Source organism: Podarcis melisellensis, assembly GCF_964234715.1.
Source record: "Podarcis melisellensis genome assembly, chromosome: 14".
Lineage (NCBI taxonomy): Eukaryota > Metazoa > Chordata > Lepidosauria > Squamata > Lacertidae > Podarcis > Podarcis melisellensis.
In genome coordinates, this window is record NC_138546.1 from 19,150,356 (window position 1) to 19,170,970 (window position 20,615).

General features: G+C 46.3%; 1 protein-coding gene across 1 annotated transcript in view; it reads left to right on the forward strand.

The window, feature by feature from the left end:
- WDR90 (WD repeat domain 90) overlaps positions 1-20,615 on the forward strand; it is a 39,898-nt gene that overhangs the window by 9,245 nt on the left and 10,038 nt on the right. The window contains exons 12-34 of the mRNA XM_081887365.1: positions 76-186; positions 864-1,009; positions 1,920-1,977; positions 3,186-3,304; positions 3,540-3,701; positions 3,975-4,105; positions 4,757-4,873; positions 5,817-6,052; positions 6,960-7,099; positions 7,902-8,032; positions 8,851-8,981; positions 9,560-9,721; positions 10,997-11,125; positions 12,328-12,461; positions 12,583-12,620; positions 13,770-13,901; positions 14,723-14,905; positions 15,506-15,606; positions 15,954-16,056; positions 17,506-17,627; positions 18,012-18,171; positions 18,938-19,128; positions 20,040-20,208. Coding sequence (XP_081743491.1) covers positions 76-186; positions 864-1,009; positions 1,920-1,977; positions 3,186-3,304; positions 3,540-3,701; positions 3,975-4,105; positions 4,757-4,873; positions 5,817-6,052; positions 6,960-7,099; positions 7,902-8,032; positions 8,851-8,981; positions 9,560-9,721; positions 10,997-11,125; positions 12,328-12,461; positions 12,583-12,620; positions 13,770-13,901; positions 14,723-14,905; positions 15,506-15,606; positions 15,954-16,056; positions 17,506-17,627; positions 18,012-18,171; positions 18,938-19,128; positions 20,040-20,208 — 3,106 coding nt within the window. The remainder of the gene's footprint in view (positions 1-75; positions 187-863; positions 1,010-1,919; positions 1,978-3,185; positions 3,305-3,539; positions 3,702-3,974; positions 4,106-4,756; positions 4,874-5,816; positions 6,053-6,959; positions 7,100-7,901; positions 8,033-8,850; positions 8,982-9,559; positions 9,722-10,996; positions 11,126-12,327; positions 12,462-12,582; positions 12,621-13,769; positions 13,902-14,722; positions 14,906-15,505; positions 15,607-15,953; positions 16,057-17,505; positions 17,628-18,011; positions 18,172-18,937; positions 19,129-20,039; positions 20,209-20,615) is intronic.

Sequence of the window (20,615 nt, forward strand, 5' to 3'; positions counted from 1 at the left end):
TTAATGCTTCAAGCAAGAAGTGTAGTCCATTCCCTGCAGAAGTCTCTCATTTGACCTTTTCTCTTTGTCACCCAGGCTCTGTGGGCTGCAAATGGATCTGTGGTGGTCTACCCCTGCCATGCTCTGATTATAGCAATTGCGTTAGACACTGGCAGACAGCGGTTCTTTGCTGGGCACACTGATAAGGTAATATTTGTTTCTTTTGTCTTGTTTTTCCACATGTCAATAAAAATACAGGAGAGACTTAAAAATACACCAGCCCTTCTCACCCTGGGGATCTTCAGATGTTATGTACTGCAACTCTGCTCAGCCCCAGCAAGTATGGCCAGTGGCCAGGAATGGGCACCAGGTTGAAGAAGCCTGGTATCCACCAGGAGCATTCATAACGTCAGATGAATGCATTTTGAGACTTGGGTAGAATTAGAAGCAGTATTTCGGTATCTCATAAACTTCACCCAGCTGTTGTGAAACCGGGGTAGCGGAACCTGTGGTCATCCAGATTGATGTACAACTCCCAGCAGTCGGCTTAGCTGGCTAGGGGTGATGGGAGTGAAGGTGAAGCTCTTCCAGTTCTATGTGAATGCTAAGTAGCAGGTGGTGGCCGAGGTTACAGCAGCAACAGCCATTCTCTGGAGACCTTCACGCTTCTGTTACCAGTTTAATAAAAACCCCATAAGAAGGATTTGATTACCTTTCAACTCTTTGATCAGCTCCTGTATGTTGGGCAAATTGGTGCGGTTTGAAAGAGGAGCAGCGACAGGCAGTTCCTTCCTATGTAAAAGGCATATGATTCTCCTGAAAGGAATCCAATTCTGCTTAATGTCACAGGGTACCCTTTCCCACAATGTCTCAATTTTCTGCAGGTGGTGGCATTGGCGTTCAACGGCAACAGCACTTTGCTGGCCTCTGCACAGATAGGACAACTGAGTGTGATACGTCTTTGGGATTTTCCATCGGGGAGGTGCCTCTGCATGTTTAAAACGGGGATGCAATCAATCTCTTGCCTCAGGTAAGTGCAGGAGGGAGCAGGGTAGGCTGGGGTGCAAGGAGGAGCTGGAACTCTTGACTCCCATAGGCTTTAATTTTAAGATTAGTATGGTACGTAAGGCAAGTCACAGGTTGCAAGAACCAGCGGTTACATGGGATGTCAAAGGCATGGTTGGGCATGCTCTAAAATATTGAACCGACAAGTGACAAGCCCCTTGCACCTTCCATGTGAGGGACAGGAGGCCACAGCATTTAGCAAGCCAAGCAGCCAGAGCCCTGAGGCTACGCAGGCAAAAGGGCACTCCTTCTATAGTGGGTTGGCTAGGTGAGGTTTGTGCACACTGGCATCTCCATGCCCTAGTTGCCAGCTTGGCATCAAATGTATTCCCCTCTGTTTCCTGGGAAGGCTGCTGTGTAACGGGAAGACACTGGAGACATCTCAGCTGGTAAAGCTGAGGAGTGTGTGTCTGGAACAAAGATAACAGCAGGCACCTCTGAGAGTTTTCCTGAGCCTCCTTTGGAGGACAGATCTCAACAGATGTCTCTTGATCAAAATCTGCTATGCCCACCCTGCCAAGGGTCTAGATCTAACTCCCCAAACTCCTCCTTAAGGTCTCTCTTTCTCTCTCTCACACACACACTGTTCATGACCCCTTCACAGGATTCATGGCAGCAAGGTAGAAAATGAAAGACTGCCAGTTTTGATGCTGTCAAAACTGGGTTTTTAGTGAACAGCGGAATCTGGCTTAGAGTAAGTACTCAGAGTGCTTCTCCACTTATGCTAGTGCTGTCTACTCTGATGGGCATAAGGTTGCCAAGGGGTTTAGGCAGAGGTTTTCCACATCACTTGCTATTACCTGATGCTTTTAACTGGAGATTGAACCCGGGTTGTTCTGCGTGCTGCTGAGCTCTGGCCCCTCGTTCTTTTGCAGCTTCTCCTACAGTGGGGGTATCCTGTGTGGCACTGGGAAGGACCGACATGGGAAAACAGTGAGTGAATCAGCATTTCTTTCTTTGCAGTGGGTGTGGTGTGGGCGGAGCGTCCAAAGGGCTGGCTAGAAACACCTGCAGTGCTGCATTCCACTCCCCATGCCCTCTCCTGAGGTTGCCCATCTCTGGTCTCTGCTGTCTAACATTCCTGAGTGAGTTCTGTCATAGCATGTGGCAAGAAGGGGGTGCAAGGTTTTCCTGATCAGTTATTCACCTGGTTGTTAATGTACTGAGATCCAAATGAAACTTTACTAGAGCTGCTATTGCTTTTAAAAAAAATTAAAAATCTCAGTACCTTAGAAGAGTGTTGCATTGATTATATGACAAGGAAGTGTTGCATTAGTGTGAGTCGCAGGTGGATGTCAGGCTGAGTTGTGCTCTGGCTTCTGTCACGGTGTTCCATTGTGCCAGAATCAGTTTAGTCCTGCTGGCCACATGACCCAGAAAGCTTTCTGTGGACAAATGCTGGCTCCCTCGGCCTGAAGTGAGAGGAATGCCGCAACCCCATAGTCGCCTTTGACTGGACTTAACCATCCAGGGGTCCTTTACCTTACCTTTACACTACTGATACGTGCCCCTTCTGCAAGGGCTATGTCTTTGACCTATTTTTTGAGATTGTTGCTGGAGTTGTTTCAGGGTCAGGCTCATGCCACAGGCCTTCCAAGATTTTGGCTAGTGGTCTGCTCCTTGACCTGCTGTGTTTTTAATGCCACTGAATGTCTAATAATAAAAATAAAAATAATTTTTTATTTATACCCCGCCCTCCCCGGCCAGAGCCGTGCTCAGGGCGGCTAACACCAATAAAATTACAATAAAACATAATGGGAGGAGACAAAAAACAAAAACAAAAAAAGCAAAAACCCAGTTTATTAAAATACGGGTTGAAATACAATTTAAAATGCAGCCTTATTTTAATAGTAGCCCATAAATCAAAACCATAAGGGGAGGGAAACATAAGGGTCAGACTGAGTCCAAACCAAAGGCCAGGTGGAACAGCTCTGTCTTACAGGCCCTGCGGAAAGATGTCAAGTCCCGCAGGGGCCTAGTCTAACGCTTGCTGGAGAAGTTGCCTTTGGGGTCTGTGCAGAAGCTCCTGGCAATGTGTTTGTTTGGTTTGTGCTGACTTTGACTAGATCCACTTGGTGAGCTTTTAGGGCCTGGCTCTCCTGTGTCCCACCCAGCTGCCTCTCTCTCTCCTCCCTTTGCAGATGGTGGTGGTGTGGAATACTGTTCAGGTGAACCATGGGGGAGAGGTGGTGATGCTTGCCAAAGCGCACACAGATGTGGACATCCAGGCCTTAAAGATTGCCTTTTTTGATGACACCAGGTAAAGAGTGGAGCTTGTTGTTGCTGTTTTATTGCATGTGTATCCTGCCCTTCCTCCCAAAGGAGCCCAGGGCAGCAAGCAGAGGCTGAAAAAGGAAAGGCAGCATCACGCAGGAGGAGAGAAAGAGGCACCCCTTTGCTTGTGGGAACCTGAACTGTGACAATGCACGATGCAAGACTTGTACCTTAAAAACAAGTCCTGTCTAGTTTCATACTCCCAGCATTTCTCATAACAGAATGGTGTCGTGTGGCCGGGACAACGTGAGGCTGTGGCGGGTCCGGAGTGGAGTGCTGCGCTCCTGCCCAGTAAATTTGGGCGAGTACCGTTCCATGGAGTTCACGGACTTGGACTTTGAAGCAGGCCATTCCACCCAGCGAGAGCCACAAGACCGGACACTGTAAGAAGCTGCTCCACTTTATTGCTCCTTGATGAATGCTTTTGAAAAAAGCTGATAACTGCATAACTCTCTGAGAAATACAGTATACATGAAATAAGCAGGAGCTCCCTTAACTCTCTTCCTGTTTAATTAAATTGCCAGCCGTAGATTTAATCAGCTACAACTTTTGTTGCTTGACCTACTGATTTAAAGCTGGCACCCCTAAAAGTCTTATAATTGCTTTTGGTCCTATAATGATGTTGCTGCTGGGTGACCTTGCTGCTTTCCTCTCAGGTTTGTTTGCAGCCGGAGTGGACACGTTTTGGAAATCAACTATAAGAATGTCGCTGTCAGAAATGCCCGGCGCCTCTTGCCATCGGAAGGGCAGCACTCTCATCGGCGGGAGAAGCAAACTTTTAACTCAGGTGGGCTGCATAGGTTTCTCCATGGCTGCCTACAGAACTTTCCTCTTGGGAACTTGCCAAACTGGCCTTTCCCAACCTGGTCCCCTCCAGATGTTTTGGAATAAAAGTCCCATCAGTCCCAGTCAGCATAGCTAAATGGTCAAGGATTATGGGATTTGTAGTCCAAAACATCTGGAGGGGACCAGGTTAGAAAATACAAGCCTGGATACAATCCGTTTGAAACACAGGTGTCGTGCAGGAGCGAGCAGTCTTCTTTCAAGAAATAATTTCTGTTTCGGTGTTGCTTAATTTTCCTAGCGCTCAAATGGCAACATGTTGGTGGCAGAAATCTGCTTGGCTCTGATGCCTTTATGAGTGTCGTGGTGGGATATGGATCTGACCCATGCAATATTCTCCTGCCCAGCTCTATAGAAATGAATGGCTCATTGAGGGATAGGTTCCTCTACACAAGCTACTTCTGGCTAGCTGTGGAAGGTTGCACTAAAGGCTTCTAAGCACGGAAAGGGTTTCAGAATTATCCCACAATGGCTGACATGGGTATCTGGGCCAGCTCCAAATCTTCTTGCTCAGATTACAGCCGACTCTATACAGTGTGGGGCCTTCACTGCCAGCTCTTGTGCTTCAGAGTGTACTGGATCTTTGTTCTTTCAGGTCCTGGGATAGCACTGAACAGCATATGTCTTTCATCAACTTTCTGTGCCACAGCCTCTGAAGATGGCTACCTGCGCCTGTGGCCACTGGACTTCTCTGAAGTCTTCTTGGAGGCAGGTGCGTAGAGCTTCGGGATCGTGCGGTCAAAGCTCTGCATAGGTGTATAACTGAGACCTCTCAAGACGATATCTGTGTAGTAAACTAAGGATCAGGATCCTCAGGCCCACGTGGTCCTCTCAGCCTCTCCCACTGGGCCCCAGGAGCTCTTCCCAAACCACACCCCTCATTGGCCAATCCTTGCAGCCTCTTTGAGTTTTTGCCTGGCTGGAATATGTCCTAGAATTCTGATGGTGCCTGTTGCTAGTGGGGATGGAGGAGATAGCAGAACATGTGCAGAAACTGCCTTACTGTGCAGAGGTAAAATTCGCATCCATTGCTCTTTTGCCTCTGGCCCTGCCCACCAGTGATATGTAGCCTCTGGGAGGTTGTCCAGAAGGAAATGTGGCCCTCAGACTGATAAATGGTCCCCTGTTTTTTAAAAAAGAGCTCTGTGGCAATTCCACTACCAATCCCTGTGGCATGTTCACCCTGCAGGCATGGCTCCAGGACCTATATACCATGGACATCTTTCATTGTCTCGTTAACAAGCTACGTGTAAATTTAGAAAAATTGCCATGAAGTGTGAGATCCGTGCCCGTTTGCTTCCCTAATCATATGAAGAGTTCTCACGGCCTACCTAGAAGCCTGTTTAGTCCAACATCCTGTTTCCCACAGTGGCCAACCAGATGGCCTCTGGGTAGCCCGCAAGCAGGATAGTCCATAGCCATCTCCTGCTATTGTTTCACAGTGACAGGTATTTAGAGGCATGCTGCCTCTGAGCCTCCAGGTATTGTTGTTGTTGTTGTTTTAAAAAATACATTCTGCCAAACCTATGACTGGTGTCGCTTTGGTTTCACAAGCATAAACACTCTTGCCTGAAAGTGAGAAAAAAGTTTTTGCATAAATGAGTCGCAAGCATGTCACCTGCAGACTCTTCATTGGGCGGCTTTTTTTCCTGCAGAGCATCACAGCCCGGTGAGTTCGGTCCGCATCAGCCCAGATAACCTGAAGGTTTTGTGCACAACTGCCTCTGGGAATGTGGGTTGCCTGGACATCCAGTCTAAGGACTATTGCACCATCATGCGCTCCCATCTGGATTCTGTTTTGGCATTCTCTGTGGAGAGATCCCAGAAGCAGCTGGTGACTGTCTCTCAGGATAACACCATTCGCGTCTGGAACCTTGAGACTATGCAGCAGGTAATGTCAAGAATGCCTTTTTCATAAAGTCTACCGGGGACTCAGAGGATCATATCGAACGTTAATTCTATTTGGAGTCAGCTTGTTGAAATCAATGGATGTGACTATCTTAGGTCTAGTTGACAGCACATGTCAGTCCTCCTCCCACCGTAGTTCAGTCCTTCCTTAATAGCTAATACTTCTATTAGATTGAGTTGGTGAGTTATCTCCTGTTGGTTGTTTTGTTGGGTTCAAGCCTATCTGCTCCAGTGACATGGAGCTGAGATTTGAGGTTAAGGCAACATCTGCAGTATAAATGTAAGGCACTGTGATACCACATTATTATTATTGATATCCTGGCTTTTTCCCTGATAGGACTCAAGGCTACTTACAACTAAAATTGAAACAGCTAAAAAATTGTCATTAAAAAACAACGAACCATTAGTAGAATTCAGATATATACATATAGAAGATCACATTCAAATCCTTACAATACAAACAGCACAGCAACAGCTCCTTGCTAAAAAAATAGTAAATTCCCAGAAGCCTATTGAAACAAGAAAGTATTACAGTCATGGCTTCACTCAAATAATCCTGGGAGCTGTAGTTTTGTTAAGGCTCCTCCGAGTTGTTAGGAGACCCCTATTCCCATCACAGAGCTACATCTCTCAGGTTTCCCTGGGTAGATGGATTGGTTAATATACCACTCAGGGTATTGTGGCTCTGTGAGGAGAGCAGGGGGTCTCCTAACAACTCTCAACACCCTTTGCAAACTACACTTCCCCGGATTCTTTAGGGGAAGCCGTGGCTGTTTAAAGTGGTATCATAGTGCTTTAAATGTGTAGTGAGAATGAGGCCTAAGACTTTGGCAGCTTGTTATTGCCAGTCCGTCTTGTGTCTGATCAGCATGATCCTCTGCCCCCTATAGCTCTATGAATTCACTGCCTCTGACGAAACACCGTGTGCCGTCTCTTTCCATCCCTCGCAATTTATCTTTGCTTGCGGTTTTGATACTGGTGTCGTGAGGACCATCAGTCTGGCTGCCTCAAAACTCCTTGAGGAACACAAGTATGTTTTCAATATATACTTTCAAAGTTGCATCCTGAGCATTCTTCCATGTATCAATCCAAAATGATGAAAGTTGAGGGCAGTGGGTTGTAGCTACTCAAAGAAGAGCCATTGAAATTAATGAACCTGCTACTAATCGCCATTCATTTCAGTGGGTTTACTTTGAGTAGCATTGGATACAACTCAGTTGGATGTTCCTTCAAGAGGAACAGAAATGTGGGAGATCAGCTTCTTGCAGACTTTGGAGTTCTCTGTTCATGTTGTGAGAAGGTGAAAAGAGGCTAAAAGTGCAGGGTGGGGGTGAGGTCTAGGAGAGCAGGCAGGCTTCTCTGTTGACATGGACCTGGTTCTGACCAATGAAATGGTAAAAGCTCTGTATGGGCTGTACCAGTTGAGAATGTAGGGGGAAGAAATCAAATGGGACACACCTCCATTACACAAAATATATATCCCTCCATATAGAAAACCTGCCTGTTGGAGAGAAGGCTAGGCTAGAATCCTTCTTGTTTTCTATGCGAAAGGTTTTGGTTTTTAATGGAGGAACATTTCATAAGAAGAGTCCTTCTGGATCAGACAAATGGTTTATCAAGTCCAGCACTGTTTTCTCACAATGGCCAACTAAATGCCTTGAGATTCCAAGCAAATGGCATACTGCTGCCATCAATGCAGGTAGAACCTAGCCACTGTGGCTGATAGCGACTGATAGCCTTGCCCTCCATATGTTTCTTTAACTCCATCATGTGATCTCACTGCTGCCATCTGAAGTGTTCTGCTTTCTTTCATTCTTTTTGGCACTTTGCAGGCAGCACCGTGGGTCAATCACAGGCCTGACCTTCTCCCCAGATGGCAATTTCATGTACAGTTCCTGCAGCCATGGGACCCTGGCTCTTTATAACTCTGCCATCCAGAAAAGCCACGTTATCAGAGTACTAGGTAAGGTTTTTGTTTGTTTATATATTTACTTAGAGCATTTGTACTCTGCCCTTCAGCTTCAGTAGGTCCCAGAGCAGCTTGTATACCATCAATTAAAACAGGACAGTTCCTGTCTGCACTCTTTCAACATGGCACAAAAGGAAAAGGGTATAGGGAGGGAAGAGGAAGCAAGCAAACTCAGGTAACAATTCTTAAACACTTGTTCTTAAGACAAATTAGTTGTACTAGTGCCCATTAAAGCACCCTGCTCTTTGCTTCCTTTCTCCTGCATTCCTATCCCCACAACGGCTATTAACTAAGTGGTGCTCCACCACCAGCAAGAGCCTTTGCTTGCGTTTCTTTTGCCAAAGTTCATTTTCCATTTTTATTTCCTCATTTGGGAAAGACTTCCATGAAAAGGGGTGTCCCCCACCCACTTCTGGGTTTGGTTCTGCCACTACTGGTGTGCTGAAGCCAACAAATTACCCCCAAGGGAATGTGGCCATTGACAGGAAAAGGGATCCTGACTCCGGCCCTAATGGTTTGTGAACTCGTGCTGCATTATGATTTTGGTGTGAGTTGATGAGTGAGTCTTTCCTTCTACTTTCTTGGTGTGGTGGTTAGAGTGCCCAACTAGGACCCAAGAGACCAGGGTTCAAATACCCCTCTGCCATGAGTCACTGGGTAACTTTGGGCCCATCACAGAGTCCCACCCTAACAGGGTTGTTGTGGGAATAAAATGAGACATCTTGAGCTTCTTGCAGGGAAAGGTGGGGTAGAAATGCACCGATTTAATAAAACAAATAACCTCTCATACTAAATATCTACCTTTTATTCAGCAAATGTCACTTCACAAGATGCTGACCTCGGTCCTGATGCTCTCTCTGTCAGCGGCGATGGACATCTCTTGGCCTTTGTGGGACCTTCCAAATACATTGTGACTCTCATGGATGCTTATTCCTTAGATGAGGTAACTTGACACCTGGTCACCACTCGCTCTTCCTCAGGAAAGAAGCTTCCAGAAACATGTAACCCTCACAGTTACAGAGTGGAAAAGTTGGCAGGTTTTTTTTGTCTAAACTGAGAGAGCACCTGAAATGCTGGCCTGTTCTCAGTCAGGGTGGCCCTTAGCTACATCTGCTGGGCTGCAGTAATAGCAGGGTGATTAATGCTTGCCCAGCTTTGGGAAGGAGACAGGAAGGCTCTAAGACCCTGCCAGAGAGCTCTCACGGCTCCTTCCCAAAAGCCCAGCACCCTGCTTAACTTGACTTCAGTAAGGTGACATGAGGGTTGTATTACTAAGGTCGGCCCCTGCTCCTTTGTTGAAAAATAGTGCATCTCATGCCTTATGATGTTGTACAGTCCACTTAATTGTGCTGTATGTATAGACCAGGCCTGAGTGCTCTCTTTCTCGTCTTCTGTTTTAGTGCAGAAATATTTTGCTTCAAGAAATGGGATATTATTATTATTATTATTATTATTATTACTACTACTACTACTACTACTGCTATTATTATTATTATTATTATTTGTTGTTCTGCCTGGCAGCTGCTGAGAGTAGATATGAGCATTTTGGATTTGGACAGCACTGTTCTGGACATGGCTGAGAGACTCTGCTTTGCCCCTTTCCCTCTGGGCCACCTGCTGGTGGCAACATGCTCGCAAAAGGTTCTGGTGATTGATGCCAAGTCTGGACGCTTGATCAGAGTGGTAAGGGACTCCTGTGGTCACTTCTTTGTGTTCTGAGGTTGGGCTCGCATACAGTTTCCAGGGTGTTTTTCCCCCTGTGCATTTGCCTCTGCAGTGAAAATCCCAGGGATTGCATCATTCTGAAATTACTAAATTATTGCCAGATGCCAGTTTACTTGTATGTCTTGAAGTTTCTCAGTTGATCAGGCTCATGCTCCCTATTCCCTTACTTTATTATGGAGACATTATTTATTCAAAGAAACAAAAGATACTCTCCTGGTTGACGTTTCTAAGGAGCTGGTACCCGAAAATGAAACATGCTGTAGACATAGTGATGGCAAAGGAATGAGCAAAGGTCACTCAGCTTAATCATCCTGATCAGACAGCACTCCTCTGAAGAAGAGGGAAATGAATCTCTTTGTCCTCATTTGGTTCCTAGCAGCTTAATGCAGCCCACAAATAGGCCACCCCCACAGGCCCCATGCTCCAGAGCAGGACTCTTCTTCTCAGATCTTGAGAAATGGAATGAGGCCACATAGATGGTGATTCCAATACCAGACTCTAATGATGCTGATTTCTTACCATTCCTCTTCAAAGTAATCTTATCCTTGGGTCTCCAACTGGTCTCAAAGGATCTGTCTACTGCAGCCTCTTGAAAGACCCTCCATGTTTCATGAACCAAAATCTTCTCAGTGTGCAGCTCCTCTCCCTTTTATCTTTCAAAGACAGAATGGGCTAGACATAGCCAAATGATCTAATGGCTTTGCACAAAGATTTTATTCTTTTGATCAGCAAGCCATAGAGGACCTTAAAGTCCCAGCAGTGGATGCCTTTGTAGCAGACTGATGGAGATGCGCTTCTCAAAGATGTGTCAGAGCACTGCTCAGACTAAAACCTACTCAGGAGCCTATGTTCACTCTTCCTTAGGGCAGCCTTCTCTGCTACATTTGGTTGGATGGCTTGGTAGAGCAACCACATAATGACTCGGTCCAAAAACACACACAAAAGATTTCTGAAATGGTAGTGTCCATTGCCAATGCTACCTGGGACCCCACCCAGTTTTCCATGGGGACCGTAATAGTGGGGGCAGTAGCTAGGAGATTAAAGCACTGAAATGTTGACACTAGATATGGTTCACCTTTATATAAATCTCTTCCCAGGGTTGCTAACTCCACTTATTTGATTACTTCCTATCTCTTTACAAACATTCTTTTCTTTGTGTCTGTTCTCAGTGTATTTGTCCTTTTGGTGGAAACAGATGGGTTCAATATTGGGGGTGGTTTGTCTTGATTGCAGGTCCCACAAGTGCACAAGCAGTCTTGTTCTTCGTTGGCCTTCAGCTCCGATGCCCGGTTTCTTTTGACAGCTGGCGATAGGGTCCTCAAGGTGTGGGATTATGGCATGAGATTTGATGTCAACTCTCAGGTACTACACTCAACAGCAGGGCAGTCTTTTCCCCTCCAGTTGTCAGTGTTCAGGCTAGATTGTACAGTGAACAGCATAGTAGAGCATTCAAGTGATGAAATGGAGCCAGAAGAGGGCCACAGAGAAACAAACAGGGGGGAGAACTATCGTTGTGCTTGAGGGGAATATCTTTCGGCGAACAACAACAACACCCAAGAGGTGCAAAACTCCCTGAAACTGATTAAGGAGAGGTGAAAACGTTCAGCAGACATTGGATGTTGAACCTCACTTGGAAAAGGAAAAAAAAGGGAAATTGTGAGGAGAGAATAGAATGGTTGACTGGAATCCTGAATAGAAGCAAACTTATAAAGAATATAAGAATATATTGCAGTGGTCAGTTGTTGAGGAAAAAACCCTCTTCATTCTGCATGTTATGTTTGTGAATACAGTGGATACATTGATTACTGAATAAGAAATTAATTTGAAGTAATAAATTAAGATAGGATGACTTTCTTTAGAGATGAATTGGGGAGTAAATTAGTGGGGGAAATTGGAGGGGAATTGAATTGATTTGCAGCAGACTATTGAAAAACATAGTGTAAATAAGTTGAAAATGAAATGATTTGGAATGATCTGAGATGGGGTGCAAATTTAATTAAAGAACATACCAGGTGTGTTTTGGATAGAAAAATTAGTTGGCTTGTCTTCTGTGATGATTAAAATTTGCATCTACCTTTTTAGTGGCTTGCAGTGCCGTCGCTCTGTAGCACAGTCACATGCATGTTTACTTAGGAGTAAGTCCCACCATGTTCAGTGCGACATATTATCTAGTGTGCATGCTTAGGATTTGAGTCCTCAGCATATAAGTTCTCATTTATTCATTTCACTTATTGTTTAAAAATAATTACATCTAATCAAGATTGCTAACAACAACAAAAGGATAGAGCTGCCAGAAATATATGCAATAATATATTTACTGAAGCTGCCATTGTAAACACCCCTGAAAATGAAATATTGAAATCCTAAGTCAACCAGAGGAGCTTCATGTTTGACTGGAGATTTCAACTCTGGTCTCCCCCGATCCTAGTCCAACACTCTTAACCACTAGTTTGCATGGTGTAACTATAATAATTTGGGTCTCCCTGTCTTTACATGCTCTGCAATGCAGTTCCAAGAGGCCGTGGCTTACAAAGGACAATCTGCTTTTGCTTTTCTTTCCCCAGGTGTTTATTGGCCATTCTGAGCCAATACAGCAGGTGAGGTTCACCCCTGACCAAAGGCAAGTCATCAGTGTTGGAGATGCCATCTTCCTCTGGGATTTCCTAGGTGTGTTTGCAGAGGAGTCCTTCAAGGATGAGTAAGAGCCCAATGTTTCCTCACTAAAGCAATTGTCTTTGGAAATATGATAGGTGCCTGCATATTTACATCTGCATTTTCACTTTCCCGTCTTTTAAACTCTGGACTTGTTACCATTCCAGAATCGATTCCTCCGAGTCCTCAGATTCTAACAGAGTTGGTAAGTCTGCATTTGTTGCTCAGTTATGCTACTTGCGAAATCCCACAGCTGTCTTACAATGAAATAGCTATCATTACTTCGCTGGGTGATTGAGCGAGTGGTTGCTGAACAACTCCAGGCATGCCTGGAAGAAGCGGACCATTTGGATCCCTTCCGGTCCGGGATTCAGGCCTCATCACGGGACTGAAACTGCCTTGGTCGCACTGGTCGATGATCTCCAGCAGGCTAGGGACAAAGGTGAGAGCTGTTTCCTAGTTCTGCTGGATCTCTCAGCCGCTTTTGATACCATTGACCATAACATCCTTCTGGTCCGTCTACAGGGGCTGGGAGCTGGGGGCACTGTTATACAGTGGTTCTGCTCCTTTCTCCTGGGCTGTGTCCAGAAAGTGGTGGAGGGAGGATGAGTGTTCAGACCCCTGGGCCCTCACTTGTGGGGTGCCTCGGGGTTCTGTCCTCTCCCCCATGCTTTTCAACATCTACATGCAGCCGCTGGGAGAGATCATCAGGGGGTTTGGACTGGGTGTTCATCAGTACAGTAGTCTCTAAAGAGCTCTGCCATTGCATCTATTACTGTCTGTGTATGTCTTTGACACAGATTTGTAGACAGACATTTTCCTGGTTGTCTTTGGCAAGTAGAGAGATTTTCCAGGTGAGCAGAGCAGGGAGGGAGGGTTAAGGCTATTTCCTTTTATGGACCAAATGCCTGATATATGGGGTAGAGGGACCAGTAAAAATGGTTTGGGCTAATAAGTATGACCTTTAAAATTCAGGAAGTTTCCTGTTTTGACTGGGGGGGAGGTTAAAAAAATAAAAATTGGGACATAACCATTTTCAGAATAACCCTAACAGACATTAGAGCTGTTGACAACTACAACCATCAAAAGAGGTGACAAAGGTGTTACTTCTGTTCATTATATTTGTACCTTATCCTTTCTCAGGTCAGTTCAAGGTTTTGTCTTCCCCCACTCCTTTATATCCTCTCAACCCTGGGAAGTAGGCTAGGCTGACAAGAGAATGACTGGTCCAAGGTCACGCAGTAAATTTCATGTTTTCCCTTGATATCCCTGGTGCCAGTTGAGCACTTTAACCATTAAACCACCCTGCCTCTCATTCTCTCTCCCCCCCCCCTTTTCTGTTCTTTATCCACAGAAGCCAATCTGGAAAGGTCACATGATTTGACGCCCGGGGCTAATGATATCCCCCGCCAGGTGGTTCCTCGGCCAACCATTGTGTCCCCGCCTTGTCTGGAGCTCAGCTCCATCCATCCAATGGGGCATTGCGGTGAGCAGAGAGCACTCCAAATGAAGCAAATCCTTGTCAGCCCCTTAAAATCCTTCAGGCGCCCTGAACCCCATCCCCATTGTTGTCCGCCACTTGTTCTTTTCATTCCCTTCCATGCTTAATCAAAGTGGGTTGTATCCAGCTAACTTTTACTATTATTAATAAATCAAAGTTAGTAATGTCATTAATTTCAAGTGGTCTACTCCGAGTAGACCTAGGTGAACATTCCATTTGTAAAGGGTAAGGATTATCAATTGCATCCCATAAAACAAACACTGAAAAGTTATCCAAATACAGGACACTGCCTTATGCTGAGTCAGACCATCTAGTTCCGTATTGTAGGCACTGACTGACAGCGATTCTCCAGGATTTCTGGGTGGGGGGCATTTCCTGCCCTACCTGGAGGTGCTGGGAATTGAACCTGCAACCTTCTGCATGCAAAGCAGATTCTTGACCACTGAGATATGACCCTCCCCCTTACCGCTTGCTGTGAACAGCACTCTAACCAAACTGAATGAAAAAACATCAATCTAATTCCTTCTCTGTTCAGGCAGAAGGCTGGAAGTAGCCATTTCTTTCTGGCATTTTCATCCTTTCCACACTTTGTGTAAATTAAAATTCATGGGACTTGCCCTGCAGAACTGGCCTGATCTCTGTTCCAGGCATGGTTCTCAGGGGGCTTTGTATTTTGGAGTACCTAAACGAAAGAACTGAAGCTAAAGTGTTTCAGTTCCATTGCTATACTTGAGCTCCAGAGCTGATGTATAACAAGGGGCTGTTGCTCTTCTTTCACTCACTCTCCCCTGTTTCCTCTCTTTCAGATACTTCTGAATCTGAAGAAGAGAAGGAAGCATATCAGAAAGGCAGCTACAGAGAGGCAGCTAATGAGGATAAAGTCCGGTTAGTTCTTGCTTTGAAGGGCACTGTCCCTAGTGAAGACTCTCTGGCTGTGAAACCTGAAGTCATTCAGCCTTGTCCAAGACCCTATAGCCATGCAGGGAATGGTAAGTCAACATGTAATAATAATAATAAATTTTATTTATATCCCGCCCTCCCCAGCTGAAGCCGGGCTCAGGGCGGCTAACAACAATAAAACAGTACATTCTAAAATCATTTCATTATAAAATTAATTCAAATCAAATTGATGGCAACCATTAGGCTAAAGTTCTGTGAAGATTGCCAAAGGAGTGAGTCAGGCTGCGACCTGACCAAAGGCCTGGTGGAACAGCTCTGTCTTGCAGGCCCTGCGGAAAGATGTCAAATCCCGCAGGGCCCTAGTCTCTTGTGACAGAGCATTCCAACAGATTGGAGCCGCAGCCGAAAAAGCCCTGGCTCTAGTTGAGTACAGTGGCTTTGCAAATTTTTCTTCTTCTCAAGATAGCAGATGCTTGCTTTTTATCCATTTGTATGTTACTACATCCGGTTTGATTGTGTGCTTCATCCGTTTCCCAAGTTTGCAAAGTATTAAGACCAATTTTCACAGCTCGTAAATAATAATTTATTGGGAAACATGCTAAAATTCTATATAACAATGGCTCTTAAATAATGCTGTCATAAATTCTGCGCTAAAAGATACTTTCCAATTGTTCTCTCTTGCGTGCTAGAAAGTAGAAAGGAAAGCAAAGGATCCAAACCCCAAAACAACACCCGCCCAGACTGCTACAGGCACTTTACCCCTCGTTTCAAAACATCGGCACCCCAGAAGGTAAGAAATGGCCTGGTGTAAACATAAAAATCCTGTTGAATCATACCAAAGGCCTATCTAGGATCAGCATCCTGTTCTCACAGTGGTCAGCAATATGCCCATGGGAAGTCTGCAAGCAAGACCCCAGTTCAACAGGATTCCCCCCATTTGAAAATCCCAGCAACTGGTGTTCAGAGTGATACTGGTCTGGTCTCAAGACTTGATGAAATGGTTTTTGAGCAAAATAAGAGTCTCAGTGCTTTTTAGAGCCCCTTTTCCACATGGTCAAGTTTTCCCGAGGCAGTGTGAGAGACATGTCTGGAATCTCTTCTCAAGTCATGCTGAAGCTGTGTGTGTTTGTCTTCTAGGTATTCTCCTCTGCTCTAACTAGTAACGAGGGCCTGAAACTAAAAGCAGTCATTGGCTACAATGGGAACGGCCGGGGAAATATGGTCTGGAATCCAGATACAGGTATAGTCTGTGTTTGCGAATTGAGATTCCAAAATCTGTCAGTCTTCTGTACCCAAACCTTCAGCTGGACGACCAAACCAGCTGGCATCTTTGTCAGAAATGCATTACAAGAAAATCAGTTCTATTGAAATTATGTAGCATGTTCAAAATTGAAATTATGTAGCATGTGCAAAATATGGTCTGAAGCTCAACATCAAAAAAACGAAGATCATGGCCACTGGTCCCATCACCTCCTGGCAAATAGAAGGGGAAGAAATGGAGGTAGTGAGAGATTTCACCTTCTTGGGCTCAATGATCACTGCAGATGGTGACAGCAGCCACGAAATTAAAAGACGCCTGCTTCTTGGGAGAAGGGCAATGACAGGCCTAGACAGCATATTGAGAAGTAGAGACATCACCTTGCCAACAAAGGTTCGTATAGTTAAAGCTATGGTTTTCCCAGTAGTGATGTATGGAAGTGAGAGCTGGACCATAAAGAAGGCTGATCGCCGAAGAATTGATGCTTTTGAATTATGGTGCTGGAGGAGACTCTTGAGAGTCCCATGGACTGCAAGAAGATCAAACCTCTCCATACTGAAGGAAATCAGCCCTGAGTGCTCACTGGAAGGACAGATTGTGAAGCTGAGGCTCCAGTACTTTGGCCACCTCATGAGAAGAGAAGACTCCCTGGAGAAGACCCTGATGTTGGGAAAGATGGAGGGCACAAGGAGAAGGGGGCGACAGAGGAGGAGATGGCTGGATAGTGTTTTCGAGGTTACCAGCATGAGTTTGACCAAACTGCGGGAGGCAGTGGAGGACAGAGGTGCCTGGCGTTCTCTGGTCCATGGGGTCACGAAGAGTCGGACACGACTAAACGACTAAACAACAACAACAACAACAACAAGCATGTTCAGGGTTGGAGTGCAAAGCCCTCTGAAATCAGTTGGTCTTAGAGTTTAGTTGCTCATCCCATTAGCCAGGCTCTGTTGTGAAAGCTATCTCTTGACATCCAAGGAGAGCGGAAGGGGCTTGCCTTGAAGTCATGTTGATAGAGAAGGAGAGGTCTCTCAGCAGCAGACATCTTCCTTCTTTTACCTCCCTTGGCTTATCTCCTCTAGCTCAGTTGGTAGAGCACGAGACTCTTAATCTCAGGGTCGTGGGTCTGAGCCCCATGTTGGGCAAAAGATTCCTGCATCACAGGAGGTTAGACTAGACATCCCCTATGTTCCCTTCCAAGTCTATAATTCTATTACTCCCTGGAAGCATGGGAGATGCAGTAATTGGCTGAGTGAGATAATGGAAGGTAAAAGCCTGCCAGGCAGTGGACACTCAGAGGGTGCTTGCTTTTTCACATGGTGGATCCAGACAGGCTCCTACTTCCAACTTGACTGCATTTGGTGGTTTGTGGCTTTGCCCCTCCTTTGCATGCAGAATTCCAAGCACTGAATGCAATCTCTTCTCTCTCCTTAGGTTTCTTTGCCTACAGCTGTGGCTGTCTGCTCATTGTCGAAGACCTGCACTCTGGATTCCAAAAGCATTGGCTTGGTCACCCTGAAGAGATTTCAACATTAGCTGTTAGCCAGGATGCTCAGGTACAAACATTCCTGTTTCCATTAAAAACATCTGGGTGGTCTAGCTAGCACAAACCACCTGCTTTCCTTCTAATGCAGTGGGTACTTCTGGCAACAGGAACAGCGGTTCTGAACAGCCAGTGGGCTATGAATGCTCTGCTCCCTTTTCTCCTCACTGACAGGAGGAAGAATGTGCTTGCCAAGCATTTCGCTGAGCCTTAGGCTGTATATAGTCTGCCATTTGGGTATTTGTTCATGCCCCTGACGCAAAGCAGGCTGCCACTTTGCTCTGCTGCTGCTTTAGTGATTTGTATTGTTGGCTGCCCCGATTGCACTCCAGGTCAATAGAAGGGCAGGATAAGAAAAGTGCTAACTAATAAAACGAATGAATTAATATCCCTGCAGGCCCTTGCTTCTGCCTCTGGTCAGGGTCGTGGAGAGTCTCGCTGCCAAATTCGCATCTGGAATGTCCAGGATGGATCCTGCCAAAAGGTTCTGTTCCATCACGAGACCCAAGTCCAAGCCATGGCGTACTCTCGGGATGACTGCCTCCTTGCTACTCTAGGTGAGCATAAGGAGTGAAGAGTACACAGGGCATTGGGAGAGCTTTTCGTGTTGAAAGACCTAGAATTTCTCTCCCAGAGGAAAAGGAAAATCTCCTACATGAGACTGAAATAAAATAGGCCCGTTAATCCTGTTTATAGAAATACTGGATTTGCACACTGCAGATGACTTAATCTGCACCCAGCTGCTGCCACAATTACTGCTGAACCTTAAAGCAAGGCCAGAAATGGAAAGGGGCCACAGCACAGCTGCAGAGCACCTGCGTTGCATGCAGAAGGTCCCAGGTTCAATCCTTGGACTCCAGGTATAGAATTGTAGGTTTGGAAGGGATCCCAAGGGGCATCTAGTCCAACTCTGGAACCCAGGAATCACGGCTAAAGATTCCCTGACAGATCCAGCCTCACTTTAAAAAACTCCAATGGCGGTGTGTCCACCTGCTTCCGAAGTAGCCCATTCCACTGTCCAGCAGCTCTTACCCTCAGAAAGTTATTCCTGGTGTTTAGTTAGAATCTCCTTTCTTGTAATTCGAATCCATTGGTTCAGGTCCTACCCCCTGGAGCAGCCGAAAGCAAGCTTGCCCCATCATTCACGTGACAGCCCTGAAGTTATTGGAAGATGGCAGTCAAATCAGCTGTCAATCTTCTCTTCCCCAGGCTAGGGTGGGGCTGGGAGAGATGGTTTGAACAGCATCTTGGCTTTTATTGTTCAAGGGTTTGTTCGTTTTGATGTGTTTTTGAACACTGAAATGTGTACTTGGTGGTTCCCAGGGGACTACATTGACAGAGTCATTGCCTTATGGAACGTCCACACTTACGAGCTGATGTCATCCACTCGCGTCTCGGAGCCAGTCCACGAAATCGCTTTTAGTCCGCTTTCTGCGGGACACCTTGCCTGCGTGGGGAAGGGAGCAGTGACCTTCTGGCTAACGGAGCAACAGGGAGCTGACATTACCCTCAAGGTACTTCACCAGCGTCACACTCTGGTGTTTCACAGCAGGGGTGGGTGTCAGGGATTGGGCAGGGGAGGAATGGTGAAGACTGCCCCCCCCCAATCCTGGCCCTTCTAGGGAGGAGGAAGAGGAAGACAGTATAGATTTACAACAGGAGTTTGAGGCAGATGAGGGGAGAAGTTGGGAAATCCTGGGAGAACCGGAGCAAAACCTGGCTGACACGTTGCCATTAGAAAGCATTCCAGACCCTCCCTCTCCCAGAACCCGGCGAGCCTTAAAAGTAGGAGAGCGAAGAGCTCGAAGAGGATGACAAATGAGGAAGTGGGAGAGCTGGGGGGTGAGGGTGGAGATTCACTTGGTACAACACCATTATCCAAGAGGCTGGGTTTTATAGCCTCTCTCTGTAAAGACTGAAATAAAAAAGGGCTGTAAGAAACTTTTCCTTGGCTCCTGGGCAACCAGCTGGGAGGCGCTGACAGCATCCTGACAGTGGGGCACCTCAGGCAAGGACACCAAATGTGGCCTTCCTAATCTGGCCCTCAGGACTCTCCCCTGACCACACAAACCCTCCAAAGCCCACATCCTTCACTGACTGGAATGTATCCTTGAACTCTGATAATGCCTCTTGTTTACTTAGATGGAGGATAGAGAGGGTGGGTGGGTGGATGTGTGCAGAAAGTAGCCTAACTGCAAGGTTTGGGATAGCTGCTCCACCTACTTTTGCCTCAGGCCCTTCATGACATGTGGTCCCCAGATGTTTACCCACAAGAGAATCTGGCCTTTGGGCAGGAACAGGCATCCTACCCATGTTTTTGAGACCCAGAAAAGGAGTAGAGTCAAAAGGTTAGGAGTTCAGCCTTAAGGCTGACAGCGGGGGGACATAAACAGCTCCCAAGGCACTACTTTTCTTCTGACTTCAGGTTCACAGAGTCCCTGTCCCTGATGCAATTGGTCCAGTGGAGCTGACCTCATTGTGCTACAGTGCCGGCTGCCTTCTGTACACTGGGACCAGCACGGGACAGATCTGTGCGTGGGACATGCAGACGAATCGTTGTTTCATGACATGGGAAGCTGTTGAGGGGGAGATTGGTGAGTCTTTGGGCAGCTGTCTTCACACAACCAGGCTTTCAGGAGAAGCAGGGGAGGGGCATGGCTCAGTGGAAGAGCATCTCTTTTGCATGCGGAAGGTCTTGGGTCAATCCCTGGCATCTTCAGATACAGGTGGGAATGTGCCCTATCTGAAACCCTGGCAGTCAGTGTGGACTGCACTAAGCTACTTGGAGAAATGTTCTGGCTTTGTCTTAGCACCTTGGTCCAGCCCAGTTTTGATTCTCAGATGCTGATCGTGGCTGGATTTAAGATGTTTTTTATGTTGTCTGTGTCATTTCCCCCCATAAAGCACCCCTTAACCCTCACTGCTGTAGCTCCCACAGCCGCCCTGGCAAGCTGCTGCTGATTTTTCAAAGTTGTTTGTGTCATTGGCTGTGGGAGCTGCA